The sequence below is a fragment of the Olea europaea genome, unplaced genomic scaffold (assembly GCF_002742605.1).
Source record: "Olea europaea var. sylvestris unplaced genomic scaffold, O_europaea_v1 scaffold1631, whole genome shotgun sequence".
Classification (NCBI taxonomy): Eukaryota; Viridiplantae; Streptophyta; class Magnoliopsida; order Lamiales; family Oleaceae; genus Olea; species Olea europaea.
In genome coordinates this window covers 185,820-204,060 of record NW_019233954.1, presented here as the reverse complement: position 1 = coordinate 204,060, position 18,241 = coordinate 185,820, and the positions used below count along the sequence as shown (strand labels likewise).

Sequence of the window (18,241 nt, the reverse complement as noted above, 5' to 3'; positions counted from 1 at the left end):
AACGTCCCTACCTTTCAACTTCATTGTGTAAAACGTCCTCACCTTTCATTTTTTGGCATTTTTGCCCTCAAATCAACCTTTCGCTGCGATGAAGGTCCTTCCGTCCAATTGTCATCCATTTTGCCGTTAATTAAAGAGAGAGACTCAATTTCTTGCTGGTCAACAGGGGTAAAATAGTCCTCACCCAACTGAACCCTTCTTACCGCCCTCTACGTAGTCCACATAGTAACAGTAGCTGAAAAATGGGTGTGAAAATATTTTAAATTATTATATTAAATGAAGGAAAAAACTGTCGTGAAGAACATATATGGTGAAATCCAACCACCAGGTCTACCATTGCTGCTCTAATGTTGGGTTTCTAGAAAAATGTAGCAAGACATGTATTGAATGGGTGGTCAATTTATAGAGACAACTACTAGGTTTTCATTTCTAGTTTATGCTTATTGTGACCATGGGGTAAATGGCGAAGATCAAGTGGAAATGGGTGCTGTGTATTTATCATTTCAGTGGTACTGGCTCATTTTGGCTTATTGGTGAAGATGACGGGTCCTGTTCACTTTTTTTGGGAATCTAATGAACATTGCGTTAATAATCCCTACGTAGTTATAATTTTTCTTAAGACATCCCTACCTATAAAAAGTATTGGCGATTGACGTCCATACCTTTTTAAAAAATTTTGGTGAGAGCGTACCCTGTTTTCTTCCATATACCACCTGTTGATACACACCAACTCAAAAGTCCCCAAATATACAATTCTATCACAGAATTAAAAATTTTGGTGAGAGCGTACCCTGTTTTCTTCCATATACCAACTGTTGATACACACCAACTCAAAAGTCCCCAAATATACAATTCTATCACAGAATTTGAGCACAATTCATCCACCAATTGACCGAAAATTGAAACAAAAATAACCACTACCTGTTGAAGTTAAGATAAACGAAAACTGAAGCAAAAATAGATACAATTCATTTCAAATGTGCAAAATATCCACTCTGCAGCCAACATAAGTTCTGAACATCAAAAATAGGTTCCTAAACACCAAAAATAGGTTCCTAAAGTGCTATATTGTATCCACTACCTGATGACAATTTGTGCACTGAACAACAAAAACAAAAGCCAAAAAATTAATAGAACTTGGCAGAGAGTTTTCATCCTAACAAGGTGCTGGAGGTGGGTTGATCATTGCCGGGCTTTCTCAGAAACGAAAGAAACATGTTGTTCCTTGAAATCCTTTGTAATTATAATAAACTTTGTCAAAATCCTACACATACACTCAATCATGCAAAGCACCAAAATATGAAATGGAAAACGAAAATACCGACAAATAATGATTCTTACCGTCGCGTCGCTTGTTGGAAAAACTCTCAATGTAGGTTTTCACTACGCCGACTGCTGATATGCGCCCATACGAGAGGAGAATGGAGGAAAAATTATAGAAATGGAAGACAAATGGAAATTTTTGAAGAACTAGAAGGGAATGGAATGGGAACTGCCTCTTGTTGTTCGAAGAAAAAGATGAAAATGAAGGGTTCAGTTGGGTGAGGAAGATTTTACCCCGGTTGACCAGCAAGAAATTGAGTCTCTCTCTTTAATTAACGGCAAAATGGATGGCAATTGGACGGAAGGACCTTCATCGCAACGAAAGGTTGATTTGAGGGCAAAAATGCCAAAAAATGAAAGGTGAGGACGTTTTACACAATGAAGTTGAAGGGTAGGGACGTTTTGCGCCAATTACCCGAAATAATAACCCTTTTTTCCCCCCCAACAAATGGTTTTGCCTTGGTTTTTGAATCGAACAACGTAAAGATTGACTAAATGAAGAATATGGAGAGAGACTTTAAAGTTGAAAGAGCAAAATCAGACAAGAAAACCTCTGCGGACATGTAACCACTTTTTTTTAAAGGTTGGACCCCAATCTTGAAAGCCTCCACCGTCCTGTCCCTAGAGTTTTGTGAGGAAGGTAAATCGCGGGATGTGTCCCAACAGGCCAAGGAATAAGAACTGTTTGTACACTGCGTCTATAAGGAGTCCAATTCCATATTTCAGGAATCGAACCCCCACACTGCGGCTGCCAGTAAGGCGTGAGATAACCTCACTCATGTCCTTTGTACTACTAGACTATGCCCTGAGGGGTCGTGTAACCACTTTTCTTAGCTAATAGGAGAGTTGATCAAGTTTGATAATTTATCTTGAGATTTCCTTACGAGATAGGTCTACCCTCATGTTCAACCGTTCAAGTGACACCTCTCGGATATTTCTGAGAGGTACGACGGGGACGGGATGAGGATGATGATTAAAATATCAAAAAAATTAAAAATTAAAAATTAAAACTAGATCCTAAATGGCCAAATATGTTCGGAAAAAAGAATGATTGGTGGTTACGGGTTCTTGATAAATTTATGTCACCTTTGCATGTTTTGTCTTGTCATGGTCATGGCTGATCTTTTAATAGGAAAATGACAGTTGGACATTCCAACTCGTACAAAGTAGAGAGTCCATAGGCACATTTGTTATGAGTAAATTTTTTTACCTATAGAGCTTTTTGAGAAAAGAATTACTACTATAAAGCTGTTGATTGCTTTGTTGTCAATAAAAAGCTTCCTTTTTCTTTTCTTTTTTAATTGTCTTCTCTCAAAAAGAGTTAAAAAAATCCGGGATCAATGTGCGTGAATCGCAACTTTTGTTCCACTTTAAGTTTCAACATTAATAGGAATCGGACTACTTTTTTTTCTGATGGCAAAAAAAAATTTTCATCGTATTGTTAGAGTAAAACCATCTTTTTGAATTATCCAAAAAAGACCAAAGTCGTGGTTAGAAACCTGAAAATCAAAATCAAAGTTAACAATTGAATGGTGTTCCGTGCTACACAAAGAAATTTTACACATTTCAACACGTACTAACCAGAGAGCCTCGACGGGGCTCAAAAAAATGAATGTAAGTTCATCTCTGAAAACACATTATGCCAGTATACTGTATGTCTGAGAGAGATATTTAGCCAACTGAATAAGTATTGAGATCTTCATACATTAATATCCGTACGCTTTGATCTCGACCCACTTATCTCTTGGTAGCCCGTCAATGCAAATCGAGGGATGTTATAATTGTCCGGGGTTGACATCGGCTTCTGTGGATAAAGTGTGGGAGGTGGCGTCAAGTTGTGCTGAGCCGGTAGCGGAGGAAGCGCTTTGTACATGTACTGGTCGCCAATCAAACTGCAATTGAAAGGAGATGCAGAAAATAATTGAACAAGGTTAACAAAATATCCTTCGGCGATTTTATTATTTTTAGAAATTTCATGCTTCTTATATCAATGGTCACTGATGCTCGTTCAAAGTGTATTTCGTTCCTCATAAGAACATGACACTCGAGGTTGAAATTTTGAACAGCTACAGAAAGCCGCCATAATATGTGAAGTGCTAATAGCTAAAAACTGGGATAACTTGAATATTTCATTTTGATTATGCATCATATTATGCAAGAATAATTCATAAGCTTGTATCGAAGAAATATACCAAAGTTTCCTCAGCATTGTTTTTCACATCATACCTGGAATTCATGTTCTGCTGATCCTCATCACTCGAAATTTCACTTGATTGTCCCAATGGCCTGTGAATTGAGGTAGACCAATGGCTGGCGCCTGGCAATTCATCTGAAAAGTATCTTCGCCGGATCAACTGCATAAAACATACAGTTTTATCATAGTGCCATAGGGAATTTGAAGCTCAGTGTAGAAGGGGAAAAACGGACCACTTGAAAAAATTTCATCAAAGCTTCTTTATCGTATCTCGCTTCTTTAGCAGCCTGTACCCATCAAAAGACAATTGATGTTAGATAAGGATATACAAAATAAGCAATCTTATCTAACACCTTAAACTTTTAGATCAAGTGATACTGCAAAAAACATTCATTAAAGACGATATTTAAATTAAATACATATGATCTTATCTAACACCTTAAGCTTTCAAGTCAAAATGGTTAACAGAGTATGCAAATATCTAGGGTTCAAATTTCACCGTCACCCATTTTAAAGAAATTGTACATGTTAGCTTTCAAAGGACATATAAACCCCACATACACGTTGGGGGGATTGTTGAATACTATATTTAAATGATATTAATGTGAATTTATCTATCAACCTAAACATTTAGATGAATCATAATAATAAAAAACATCATAAGATTCACTTTTAACACTACCTGTAATGGCATTTACTCTTTCTTTTAATTTAGTACACAGTATTGTATACAACTACAAAATATAATGAACAAGATTTTAGATTTCTTTTCTAATTATTATTGTGCAGTGCTATCCAATCTTCCCTTTGAAACATGCTATGTATGTCAGCAAGACAGTCACAAATGTATGGTTTAGCAGCTGTAATTCTGAACCAACAATGCTCACTCTGAATACTAAGTTATTTCCTAATCAATCTTACTGCTAAAAGGCCTCCACTGCCTGGGAAACTCTCCGTCAATGGGAGTTCCTCACTCGATCGAAGTAATCCTTGCTTCTCAACCCACTGGCGAGCAACATCAACAAGATTTCCACTGCTCCCTATTGTACTCTTTTTTGTAGCAATATCTGCTTTGTTGCCGATAACTATGTAGGGAACAGGAAGGCCACCTGGACCTCCAGACGATAAAGGAGCCGAGAATGTCCCCATTGCTGCAATCTCTGAAGCCCACTTCTGCAAGCTTGTCTTCGTCCTCCTTTGTGAAAGATCATGCACAAACATTACACCTAAATCAAAGTTCAGGTGAGTGAGAAAGGCTCATGCTCAACGATATCACAATTAAAATGCTAGGAAATTCAAGCATAATTTCATTTGGAACCAGCAGAAGGCTCTTAATTTACCATTGATTTGTGAATAGAACAGGGACCGGCAATCTTTGTATCGTTCATGCCCTGATATATCCCAAAGTTCAATAAAAAAATCTCTCTGTACATCACCTTTGATGCTCTTTGAGGAGCTACCAGAAGTTCCATATGTAGTATGCTGCATTAAAGGCACAGGAAAAGATCATCGAAGATATAAAAGCTTGTTTGGCATTGTTCATAATCGATCAAACCTATTTCTTATCCACACATTTCATAGACCTACAAGTACTACCAACTTATCCACCACTCATTTACATCTGTTTATATTTTAAACCGACTATAATCACTTCCCAATGTGCAGTACCCTAGTTTTAGCTATCAATTAATTGTGATGAACAAGCAGATGTCTCACCTTGATGCCAACCACACAGCCAATTGTTTGAGGAGGGCGAGCAATAGAAGAACCTGTCAAAATCAGATGAACGAGAGAAGTCTTGCCGACACCTACAAGAAGATTGGAAGTTCAATATGGATTTCACTGTCGATGAAATATCAGATAAGATTATTTGACATAGCTAGTTTATAAACTATTATATGAAACATAGCTAAAAGTTCTACCGCACAAACCTAGAATTTGAACATCAAATTATGCTCAGCAGAGTTCGAACATTAACCTTCCCCGTATTTTTGTACATTGTTTTATGTTTTCCAAATAGACTTGCATATCAAAACAAAGAACATTTATTTGCTGGGTTTCTTGGTTTGTTTTCAGTAAACAAATACATATACAGTGTTGAAAAGAGCAAAAACACATTTATTTATTTATTTCAGACTGAAGAACAAAAATGGTGTCAAAAACATTCTAGTAGCGCAACAAATGCACTGTTTCACTTGTCTGAAATATGGACCCATGTGCAGTAAAAAATTCACAATCACTTGACAAGATTACCGAAAAATGGCATTTTGGATCTGTCTGGAACAATGCTCAAAAAAGGCTCTTAGAATACATAAACACAAAATTCTAATATTACAAAAAATGCATGGGGACATTGCAGCACATAGCAGCTACAATCTACAGGAAAATCATGAAATCCAAGAATTGTGCTTACTAGGTTGATATTTTTTAATTTTTATATTATAGATCTCTGCATAGACATGAAATAGAAAAAAACCAATGAGCATCTGCTTATATAACAATCATTCCTCTGGGATACAGTTCATTGCAAGTGTAAACTGCAAAACCCCTCTGTCTCAAAACCATTTCTTTTACTCCAAGTCTCCAACGTCCTTCAAAGTGACCACCATACTCGATCCTAACCAATTTGTATACCTTTACATTTACGTGTTTACCCGAGCACTAAAAATCTTGCGGTACTCTTTCTGCATTTTATCAAATACAACTGAAACCATTTCCTATGATCTCCAAGATCCTTCCCACAACTTCCATCATAATCCAACCTGACCAACTATGCTGCAGGCAAAGCCTTCTGCCTAGAACTTACGTTACTCCTTCACATATGGTCCTTGTTGTCCAGAATTTATAAATATTATATTTACACTGTATAATTTCTGTACTACAGAAATTACTATTTATAATAATATCTAACATCACCGTTCAATTATTTCATTTTAAATTGAAGAGATAATAATTCACCAGCAGGTGCTTAAATCCTATTGATTATCATACAAGTTCCAAATCACATATTTTCTATAACATAAAGTAAAGCATCAGGTACCTATTCAACCAAAACTTTTTACCCTTCCTCTGTAATTCTCATGCACGTTATTAATCAACTCCGAGATTTTATTTCTAAGCTCATAAGTATTATCCATTCAAGCATTAAATACTTCAAGCCTTGCCCCCTGCAGATATTAATCAAATGAATCAAGTCTATTATTTCTTCTCACTACCATGCATTCACATATTGCTGGTCGCAAGATCACAAACAGAGGGACAATGGTTGTGCAAGGAACGGAGGCAGATAAAATTGTAAACTATGGTGGGCTCCCCTTGACCCAGAAAAAAAGAGGGCCTAAAATTTCTTCTTCATAAAATATTTCATGTCAGTTGTAAATAATTTTATGGCTGGCCGGCTGGCCCCTCAAATGTTTTACAAGAACAGGACTCTACTAATTGAAAATTACCAGAGATTTTTGCCCACGAAGTTAGAATAGATGTATCTAACACTAAAAAGCAGCTCTATAAGACGAAAATTAAAACTAAATCTAATGTAAATGAAAGAATAAAACTAACTCCATTGTAAATAATCCATTTGCATTCCTACTTAGGGTTTGCCTTCCCTTTTATTTCTCTTCAGGATTGCCTTTTATATTTCTTTTGTCGGATAAAAAGCTAGTTAAATGGCATGGAAATTTTTTTAAATTTTTGAGACAAAGTTAATCCAAACCTTTCCTAAGTCAATAATGCATACCCATGAAAACATAAACCCAGCCACTTCTCTCTCTTGCCTACTTTACTTTTTTTGTCATTTTTCCAGAGTTTTCATCAGGCCATCCATCTTTTGGTGAGCTAGAGTTTGAGGATTTGGTGGTGCAAATTACAAATGAATTATGCTACATTGATATAATGGTTAACATAATAACACATGGCACTATATCATTAGACTGTTCTAGACACAGACGTCTTTTTCATCAAATCACATCTTGCCAACTAACATTATGTCACTCCATCTGTCAATGATTTTCTGTCAAAGTGGCATAGCCTATTACAAATTATTTGTTCATTGTGTTGTCTTTTCACTGCAACACACTACTTAACCTCACCATACAACTTGAAAGAATGAGTTCATGATGGATAATTTTAGAGTTGATATATCCACATTTCATTTCATCTTCAATTCAACTTGAATTAACTACAAAATTATGCACAATTGGACCTAGAACACATGAATACTCACCTCTGTTGATGAATGTGTCATCCAGCTAATTAAAAATTGGTCCAGCCATGTAAGCAACACGGTAATATTTCTGAATGCAGGGAAAAATGAAGAAAGCAGGATGACAGAATTCAAACAATAATGTAATAATACACGCAGTAAATAGAAATCAAATTAACATCTAATCTCAATTTTAGTTCGATGAACAGTGATGACACCGCGTATTTTCTAAGGAGCAGTGAAGACTAATTTTTCTCTAAAATGGAGATAGCCCAGTCACCTCCAACACTATTTTAGATCCCTATTAAGATTTTCACCCTTGAAATCAGCCAAATGTCTATGAGCTGTAACCTGATAAAATGCAGTAAGAAGGTTAATGCAATTAAATTTTCCTATAAAACATCCACCAATAGCATTTTCTGTTTAATTCTATCTCCAACATAGAACCGTAATGACACTAAGTCTCCATTAAGCAAGAAACAGGAAGTCCATGTTAAATTTGAACCCAAAAAGAAAATAAAATTTATTTTGTAATGAAACACTTTCAATTGTTCAATTTAATATGGACATTAAACAAACGCACTAGGATACCTCACTAATTATTTTTACCAGATCAAAGAACTTCCCACTCACTATCTCCACTAATTCTCTCTTCACTCTCTCAATTCTCACTGTTTCTCTCTTACACGTAATACAATATGGCAAGGTGTATGTATGGATAACAATGTCGGTGGCTTCCACCACCCTCACAACAGCCAAATTGAACAAATTTATTAATCCATATATGAAGATTAGGGTAAAATTCACAAAACAATAGGATTTAAGTTACCTGAATCTCCAACAACAAGCACTCTAACTTGCCCACAAGGAGGTCCGCCATTCCCATTGTTCTCCCTTTCCTTTTCGCTCCAAAACATATTTCTTTCCTCCAACCCCAAGAAAATTACCCACCAAGAAAATTTGCAAATGCCCACAAAATTTCACCACACTATTTACTCAAGTCCCATAAATAAATACACTTATATCTCCGAAATCCAGCACTTTCTCAAAGTTGATCTTTTATATTCCAGCGTAAAAACCAATATCAAGCCCAGAATAAGAAAATGGCAAGATTCAATTTCAATAATCCAGCATTATAAATCCACATAAAAAAAATGCTCAAAATAGAAGGAAATAAGATCTGAAAGAAAATGCTTAAAATATTGTGGTACTATAGTATTTAAACAAATCTTGGGGTGTTGTGCATTACGAAATGACAGAGATGAAGGAGTGATCTGAAGGGCAAATGTGAAGAAGTTTGAAATTAAAACAAAATGAGAAAAATTGGTTTGATATGTCGTTAGATTACCTCGCGCGCTGTACAAGTAGCAATTTAACCCAATTCTTTGGCAATGTTTCGAAAATGGTCCAACTCAAAAAGATAAAAAAGGTTAAACACTAGATATCTTAATCTAAATCAAAGTTAGAAATTAATTTTAACAATAAATTTCATGAAATTCAAAAAAAAAAAAAATTTAATTTTAATTTTCACAAAACAGGACTTAATAGTTAAATTTTTGGTGGTCAAAATTATTAAATGAAACAAAATGATGCAACAGTTTGAGTTTGTGAATCGTCTTATATTTTTTGTTTATTTCAAATGGATTCTCAATTTTTTCGATAGAATCAATTGATCTTGTCCAATTCTTATAACATTGTTATGTTGACCGTTGTAACGCATGGCTAAATATATTGATATTTACTAAATTTACAGTGAAATTTTAGCTAAGCTATTTGTTTATTTAAAAATATTTGAATCAAATCTTACGAACTTCAATTATTTTGTCTATTCCCGTTACTTAAATTATCAGTACACTAATAAAATGTTGAATGGACTCTTGACGTTTCAAAAAGAAAAAAGAAAAAAGCGTGACATTCATTTAAGAATGCAATAAGTAGAAAAGAGAGTGGCATATGTATATTGGTATAATCGAACTTAAAAATGCCTTAAAAAATATGTTGAAATTTAGAGATGATAAGAGAAAATTTGACATCTAAATATAATATGTTCCGTTTTAAATAGTAATTCAAAACCCGATTTTATTCTCGAATAATATTACTTGTACATAAATAATTACACAGCCCTCGTTTGGTTCTGATTTTTGGTCTCACCACCTAATGTATATGTAAATTTAATATTTACATGTAGCAAACCGTTTATTTTCTAGCCTAACAAGTTTCGTGAACATTGCTATAGAATTGTCGTGTAATAAAATCACTAACAAAAAACTGTGTCAAAGTTTACTTTATAACTCACTACTTGATATGGTAAAGTGGGTTAAACAAGTTAATTGACTATTAGCTCTTCGCCTATATATAGTCGATAATAGTTAATATATTTTAAATTTATTTTCTAGAAAATATTTGAATCCACAAAAAGAATTAAGAGTCCGTTTGAGAGTGATTTTGATAATTGATTTTTTGACCGTTAGGAGAAAAGTGGAATCCATTTGTGAGAGAAGAAGTCAAATATAATGATTGGAATAGTAAAATGACGATGAAAAAATCAATTTTTTAGGTAAAAAAATCACTCCCAAACAGGCTGTAAAACTATTTTTAAAGGAAAATTCTGTGTACAGAATTTCCTCCTACAGAAGTTTTCCAGATATTCACATGGGAAGTGGACCCCATGTAAATAAAATAATCCAAAAAATAACTCATCCACCTCATGCTATATGTATTCTGTAAAGAATCTATAAAAAATTATTCTGTACATGTAGCAGAATTCATTTTTAAGTGGCAGAAAGTTCGTTGTGTCACGGCATTGTGAATGCATAGAATATCAATTTCTAGGAAACTTATGTGGTGAGTCCTTTTTCTAGAATTTTGACTTCATTTTAATGCTTTATTTGCTTTTGCTTAAAAGTTGATAAAAATTGAGTAAAAATTAATAATTAATTTTCAACCCCATTAATCAACGGATCGAGCCATAGCTATTGACTATGGGAAATCAAAAGAAAAATATTGTTGACCCATTAATCAAAGGACTAACTAGAGAGTTAGCTCAGAAAAACATTAAAGTGGATGGGGTTGGTGTCTATTAGAAATCTATAATTGAAATCCTACCTTACGACTAAAAATCCCACTGACAAAATTCAAGCCCCTCCCTATTATATAATACCTAATGTATTGATTGGATGATGAGCTAAGGCTCTTGATGTTTCCTATACCCATTATCAATGGGGTGCTTAGATACATTGCACTCTTGATAGAAGCATTTATTTGAGTGTGGAAGTGAAATCGCTTCGTATGAGAATTGAGGCTAATTTTCTTTAGCATTCAAAGAAACTAAGAAAGTTCATAGCCAAAACGAGCACAATAGTGAAACTCACTTATTGTCTTAGAATTCGTGTGTGTTCTATTGTCTAAGTTTACAACCATAATCAATGGCGGATCTATAATTCCCCCGTCCGCCCTGACCATAATTATAAATTTTAGGCTATGATTTACTCTACAGTTGGCAAACTTAATAGGGTATACAAAGCCAATTTCAAGTCGAAAAATATCTAAACCTACAAGATTTCTTTTGTACTCCAGAATAACTATATGTATATATACTATGGCTTTTTGATTTTTCTGATTGGATGGGGATCTGATGAAGCGTTGGTTCGGAATATGGTAAAATTATCATCACCAACAGTTAAAAGGGGGGGAAAAAGAATTTCAGGATCGTGAATTATATAATGTGTTATGAAAGGTATGTATATTTCCATTGATTATGAATATAAGCATTAAAGGAAAAGCTGTCTTTAGTTCCTAAGTATCAGTGAAGAACTAAAACACATGAAATATATACAATCACGCAATTAAGAACCATAGTTTGAGGATTCTAAAGAGGAAGATGTGGGAATATTATCTTTCCTTACAAATTCTAATTGTAAAAAGTCATAATAACTATAACATCAATATACCAGAATTAAGTTCCTGTTTTAATATTATAAAATCTAGCAACAGATTATTCTTCTTTATATTATATTGTTCCAGTTCCAAGGCAAGGAAAAAGAACTATCTGTGACAGTGCTTTCCACAGGAAAAAAAGTTTTCCGCCGAAAGTGAAACCATCTGCCACCTTTGACTAGGGGTCAGTCGATAGCAGCGGCCAAATCGATAGTCCTCAACAGATCCATGGCACTGAACAAGTCATAGTTACAGTACAGAAGCAGAAGAGAAAGAGAGAGATGAAGGTTGGTGTAAAGTCCATTCATGAGTAGGCATTTGGTTATTGCAATTGACCACATAATTGGGGCTTTCATGGTTGTGCACTCCTTCATAGGTTGTTATCACATATCTTGGGTCTTCCCTATCCCTTTCCACCCTTTTCTTCACATTGCACCCATCATTTGAGCATTTAAAGTAGTTCCTGTTCATCAAGGAGAACCACTTTGTGTCAAAATAAATTTTGAAAAATTCGGAGGTCCAACTTTATGTCCGCTATCTTGTACTTCTTTACTCGATCGTTTAAATAAACAGATAGGGGACCATGTCAAACTCTAAACACAAGCGATTTTATATTTCCCATAAAAAAAACTTGGCAGAAATGACAATGAGAAGCGATCAAAGTTCAGCATTGCGAAAATTCTTCATATTTTGGGTGGAGGGTGGACCCAAAAAGTTTGTCGCTCAATTTTGCGCTACATACATATATTAATACGGAACAACAAAGTAGAAAAAAAGTTAGACTATACAATACGGAACAGCAAAGTAGACTATACAAGTACAACTTAGAATTTCCCTTCAAAGTCTTGATGATTTGTTTGATACGTTAGATTATACGGAACAAAAAGTAGAAAAAAAAAGTTAAAAATCTCATCTAATAAAATATAATATTTTTTTCTTTAGAAACCCTGGTGGTTTGTTTGATAGGGCAATCTGAACAGGTAGGAAAAAGGAGGTTAATATATTAATGGCAGTCGTTCAGCCACATACCAAGTGGCTTCTGTGATGCCAAAACCTTAAACAGTGTTTTTTTTTTTTTTTGGTTTTTGAAGTCATTATTCAAGTAGAAAAGAAAAGGTCCAAGTTGATATATAGATAGACAGATTGTGTGGATACGGTGAACGAGTGATTAAGAAAGCCTACTCGTAACTGGCAGCCAATAAATGGATGCTAGAACGTTTGGATAAGCTAAAAAAAAGTAAGTATTTACTTAAGAGGTTTGTTTCTTGAAGAGTTTAAGTTATTTTTTTATTAATAATTAAAAAGGTTACATATTTTACAGCTTTGTTAAGAGTTACATATATATATGTTTTATAGAGTTATGGTTTAACATTGTATCAAAGTAAATAATTATCCTAAGTTTAAATCATTATGTCGACACAACCACACATAGATCGATCGATCGATATGGCCCTAAGCCCAAGCCGTTCGATCATAAGACTGTTTGCTTTGGAAGAGCTGTTGCCTATCTTATCCTACACGAATTTTTATTATATTCTCCAGGATTCAACTCAGTACCTCAGCTCTATGAGAGGTTTAAGTTGAATCCTAGTACCAGTTGAGCAAGTTACTCAAATGGTACCAATATTGGACTTGACTTTCTCATAAGATATAGCAGAAGCAATAAAAATTCATAAAGGATAAAATATGTTCGATATCTTTCAAAACGGACAGTATGTATGTATAATGGTTCGGATATAGAAGCGGATCGTTATAATACGTATAATGGACCTTTTTTGAAATTACTTTGACATGTCTGCTTGGATGAGTAGAGGACAATTTAAATAAAATAAATAAATTGCCTTATGTTCTAACAATTTGATCATTTTTAGATGAATCGATTTTTGACATGTTATAATCAATTTAACAATGATTAGAGCGACCTCCTAAATTCGAAAGTACTGAACTAGAAAGGTGTCATATCAAGTTTTAAGAAAATTTTCCATATTCTTGCATGCAATCCCTACTTCACAAAAATAAAAAATTACAGATCAATGGAGGATTATTATTACCCTTTGATTTCAATGATTGACCAGAGTGGATGATCGGCTCATTTTATACTACAAAATCATAAAAGAAAAATACTTATGCAAGCATGAAATAAGAATAAAGTATGATGTTAATGTGACTAGGAAGTGAATAAGAACAATGTGTATTTGTCACGAATAAGAGTTTGAAGATTTGAGATTCTATTTTAAAATGTCAACTTTATTAAAATGAGTAATTCAAACATTTATATGTTGATATATATTTCAATATTTAACCAATGTGAAATTTATTCAATAATTAGAAATAAATATAAATTTATCATGAGATAATGATAAATGAGACTTTAATTAATGCCTCTCAATTGTAGCTAGTTGGCTATCTATTTTAAAGTACTTATTTCAAAATCAGAATGAAATGATCTGTCAAAATAAGTGAAGAATCACTAGTTTTTTATTTTAAATTTATCTCTCCCATATGCTAAATGGAATGCTGTTAATCTTGTTATCATTATTAACAGCACTTTCAATAAGGCACTATAAGCTAATTTGAAAAGGAAAAAAAATAGAGAAAAGATAAAATGAATATGCACAATGAATTACCTCGGATTCGGGCTGTTCTTGATCACCTTTTTCCCATATTTTCTCCACTTAAATCCATCATCCATGATTTCCATATTTGATTTGGTTATAAACACGAACCTAAACTCGCTCTGCGACTTGTATTTCTTCTCTCTTGTTCTATGTAACCTTTCAATAAAACAAACCAAACAAATAAATAATTTCCTAACTAGATGTTCTATCTAAATCAAGCAAAAAAAATAAAATAAAATGAACAAGAATCAAGAAAATTTAGGGTTGAGTTTGGACTTGCATGTTATTCGCCACTCGACTTGAATTCGAAGTTTCATTGACGATGTTTTCAGCTGGGATGACCATATTTTTCGAGAAAATATCTTCTTCAAAGCCATCTTCAAACGTGTAATAATCTGAGACTTCAAAATGTAATGAATCATCAAACTGCTGATTGGTAATTTCTTGATTAGGGTTAGGGTTTTGATGAAAATTAGTATCCATTGTGGAGTTGAATGTGGGAATTTTTGATAATGTGGAAATGGCAAGTCTTCTGAGAATTAGTATCCCTTTACCCTTTTTATTATTATTTTTATTTGTTAATCTAAAATTTAATTTTTGTTTTCTTTTAGCTTTGCAGCTTCATCAACTCTTTCCTGGAATGTTACATGAAGGTTCCTCATGAATCCACGTGGCATTATGTGACTGTTTGATGATGCCATCATGCAACGTCACATAAATTGATAGATCCAATTGGGTCAAGTCATGATGCATATCTTTCTAATCTATCCGCAATTATTCCGTTTTTAACGGGAAATTTGTGGGGTTATTATCAAATCACAGTATTTAGAGGATGTTTGGTGGAGATTAAAATCAAATTTTTTTTGTAAATTGTGATAGTTTTTTTTTTGAAATGTGCGGTTGAAAAGTTGTGAGACCCATAAAAAATGCGATTCATATTGATTATTTTACTTTGACTTAAATTAAAATCAGATTTTAATCCAAACCAAACATGCACTTAAATTTTGAATATATATATATATGTGTGTGTGTGTGTGTGTGTGTGGATTTATGTTATTTTACGTGCTGAACTTCTTGTTAGTAATTTTTCAATCCCACGAGCAATGAAAGATTTATATTTAATCTCTATATATAAATGCGAAGTTTAAATTACGCCTATTCACAGGTCATAATAAATTGACTTTAAATTCTCCATCCATGCGTACACATATGCGTCAAATATTTTTCGTACTTTTTGGTCGTATAATACTCTCTCATAAAAAATAAAAAAAAGGAATTCAAAAAATATAAATCATCGTGCATTAGATGTTTGCTATGACAAAAATAAATTTTCGTGACGTTAACTTCTAATTTAAAGATAAAATTCCTAGATAAAAAATGACAAATAAGAACGTCCATTTTTTTAAATTTAGAAATAAAATCCATTTTAAAGAACATTATCATAAACAAAATCAAGAAAATTTTATGGGGGCATATCGTGACAAAAAAGAGAAAGCAGTGGGATACAAAGTATTCCAATAATTGTCCATTTCATCCAAGACTTGTTTCTGAGAAAGTGCTAAGAAATGTCTTCGGCGGCTAAAATTCTCTTGGCATGATGATAAAGAAATTTCTTTAGTCTACTTAATTATAATTGTGTTCCCCTGCATCCAGAAGGATGCTTCCTCATAGAGGCGCATGGGCCGGCTTGTCGCTCGAATCGGATTGTATTAGCTATGTTTTGTGGGCAGTAAAATTCGATACACTTAATTGGTTCGACAATGTGTCTACATCCACTATTGTATGATGATCATAATTCACTAATTTCGAATATAATTACATAAAATTATTTATATAAAATTCTTTTCTCGAAAGTAACGTTACACTACCGTAACGTATCACGGGATCTACTTCCTTGGCAACCCAATGGGCTAGTTGATTTCGCTATGGGACCGAGCCGATTCTCTTCATCAACTAACCCCATATATCGAATAGTTATTAGAACAAAGTTCAAATCTACGGTATGGCCCACCCGAGCCATCTTGACGGGTCTATAATTTGGATTTTGCTATACGGATAGGTCCTGTCCGAGAAGAATTATCACTATAATCTAGGAAAATGATTTGGGAAGACAAAGTCTTGGGTGAGTCCAAGAGACTTGACCATTCATTGATGGAGTCAACTTTCTACTAGAGCGGAGTGATGAGCTGGGAATAATGCATCGACCAATTAAAAAATGAAAAATTTTTAAATATAAAAAATTAATTAATAAATTATTATGAAAAGCTTAGTGCAAACTACGACTATGTGCCCATGATGCAGAAAAACATGCATTTTAATCGAACATATTAACAAAAATTAAGATTAACTTACAGTAAAAAAAATTTCGAATCCGAACCTAGAATTTCTAAAAATGTCTATAAGAAAAATTTCCTTCCTTCGTGTCACAGGCCTTTGAGCAATGACATCATCAAGGGAGAATCATTTTTTTGGAAGATTTTAACCCCTTTTACAATTCAATTATTTTAATAACACCTTACTTTTCGTTTTTCGATATGTAATTAATACTACATTATTATTGTTATTTATGAAATTTTTGTTATTAATCCTCAATTAATTAACATTCACATTAACCTCGATTCAATGAATTTTCATTGATGAATCTTGAATTACATGAATCTAGAGTTATTATAGATGAATTTATTCATATTCATGTATCTAGAAATTTTAATAGATGTTTAAATTTATGTATTAACAATTAATTTTTATGTATTCTTTAATTCGTCCGAAACTCATCAAATCCTCTAATAAATTAGTACCAAATATTACTTTTACATCACTTATAAAATACTTTAGAATAACTTGCAATGCACGTTCAATTTTGAGTAGCTTATTCAAAAGTCATGGTCTTTCAAAAAGGATGTAAATCTTGAATGAAAACTAGAGTTATTAAATGTAGCAACATGAAAACCGAGGACGATTGAAAAAAAAGAAAAAAAGACACAATTCTTATATTAAAGTCTTTAAAAATAAAGACATAACAACCATATTTAAAATTAATCTAATTTAAATGATAAAACTTCTTTCTTTTGATTCCTTTCAATAATGAAGACAATTTCTTCGTTCACACCTCACATCTTCTAACAAAAATAATGTTGGACAACTGGCATTGACACTATGAATAGATTGCTTGGAGTCTCCCGAATGAAATTAGCTACAGCCTCCAAATAACTTCTGAACATGCATTTTTCGAATGCTCGAGTGCGACGTAATTCATATTTGGTTCGACTAAACTTACTTGACATGGTATATGCGATATGGAGAGACAAATCGTGTCAAGTCTTGTCTATGTAGTCGTGACCTACTTGAGCCTTTTTATTATTTTATATATTTGTCTATATTAAAAGATAGTTCGATTGGCCCCGCATGACCCAAAATGGAATTAGGCAAACTAATTATGAACTCTACCCCAATATAACATCTAGATACCGTAATAGAAATGCATTAGTTGCAATATTTGTGAACAATCATTACACCAATATCTTAACTTATATAAATAATGGTGTTAACCTCGCACTAAACAAAAAATATAAAAGTACACACTTTGTCAAAATTATTTTGTTAAAGAGTAGACCAACGACGATAGTACACTACTAAATTTAAGGTTAACTGGATAAGGTACAATATGTTACATCTGATAAATTATTTTGCTAATATAATGAATAGCTAATACTTTCTAAAAACTCTCTTTCCCAACCAAATTTGACGGTGGATGGGGGATGTTAATAAAAATTTAAAAAAAGTTCCATATGAAAATTTAAAAGCCATTATTATAACCAAACATATCTAAAGAATCAAGGAAGATCAAATAATTGTTGTAAATGGTAAGTTTATTAGGGTTTGTCGATGAATGAATATTTAGCCTTACAGCCCTAGAAATTATTACCATTGTATCCATAATTTTTATATGTAAATATAGAGTTTTAGTCC

The 18,241-nt window shown here is 33.2% G+C and overlaps 2 protein-coding genes across 2 annotated transcripts; both read right to left on the bottom strand.

Moving 5' to 3' along the window:
* Positions 1 to 2,814: 2,814 nt before the first annotated feature.
* Positions 2,815 to 9,085, bottom strand: LOC111377265 (small GTPase LIP1-like). The gene is made up of 7 exons (XM_023000338.1): positions 8,548 to 9,085; positions 5,234 to 5,325; positions 4,858 to 4,999; positions 4,439 to 4,743; positions 3,751 to 3,804; positions 3,550 to 3,677; positions 2,815 to 3,215 (listed from the first exon to the last, which is right to left on the bottom strand). The coding sequence occupies exons 1-7, from the start codon at positions 8,633 to 8,635 to the stop codon at positions 3,023 to 3,025; spliced, it is 1,002 nt and encodes a 333-aa protein (XP_022856106.1). The 5' UTR covers positions 8,636 to 9,085; the 3' UTR covers positions 2,815 to 3,022.
* A 2,439-nt stretch (positions 9,086 to 11,524) lies between these two features.
* On the bottom strand, positions 11,525 to 14,819 carry LOC111377264 (probable WRKY transcription factor 43). Its single transcript, XM_023000337.1, has 3 exons — positions 14,553 to 14,819; positions 14,282 to 14,428; positions 11,525 to 12,117 (listed from the first exon to the last, which is right to left on the bottom strand). The coding sequence occupies exons 1-3, from the start codon at positions 14,753 to 14,755 to the stop codon at positions 11,904 to 11,906; spliced, it is 564 nt and encodes a 187-aa protein (XP_022856105.1). The 5' UTR covers positions 14,756 to 14,819; the 3' UTR covers positions 11,525 to 11,903.
* Positions 14,820 to 18,241: the final 3,422 nt, after the last annotated feature.

Bases quoted from the DNA above. Each gene is read 5' to 3' on its own strand.
- LOC111377265 (XM_023000338.1), bottom strand. From the start codon at position 8,635: ATGTTTTGGAGCGAAAAGGAAAGGGAGAACAATGGGAATGGCGGACCT. The intron at 5,000-5,233 runs GTGAGACATCTG...CCTTTAATGCAG, and splicing joins GCTGTGTGGTTGGCATCAAG to CATACTACATATGGAACTTC. The intron at 3,805-4,438 runs GTAAGATTGATT...TGATGGGTACAG, and splicing joins GCAGTGGAGGCCTTTTAGCA to GCTGCTAAAGAAGCGAGATA.
- LOC111377264 (XM_023000337.1), bottom strand. From the start codon at position 14,755: ATGGATACTAATTTTCATCAAAACCCTAACCCTAATCAAGAAATTACC. The intron at 14,429-14,552 runs GCAAGTCCAAAC...TTTTATTGAAAG, and splicing joins AGTCGAGTGGCGAATAACAT to GTTACATAGAACAAGAGAGA. The intron at 12,118-14,281 runs GTAATTCATTGT...CTTGATGAACAG, and splicing joins AAGAACAGCCCGAATCCGAG to GAACTACTTTAAATGCTCAA.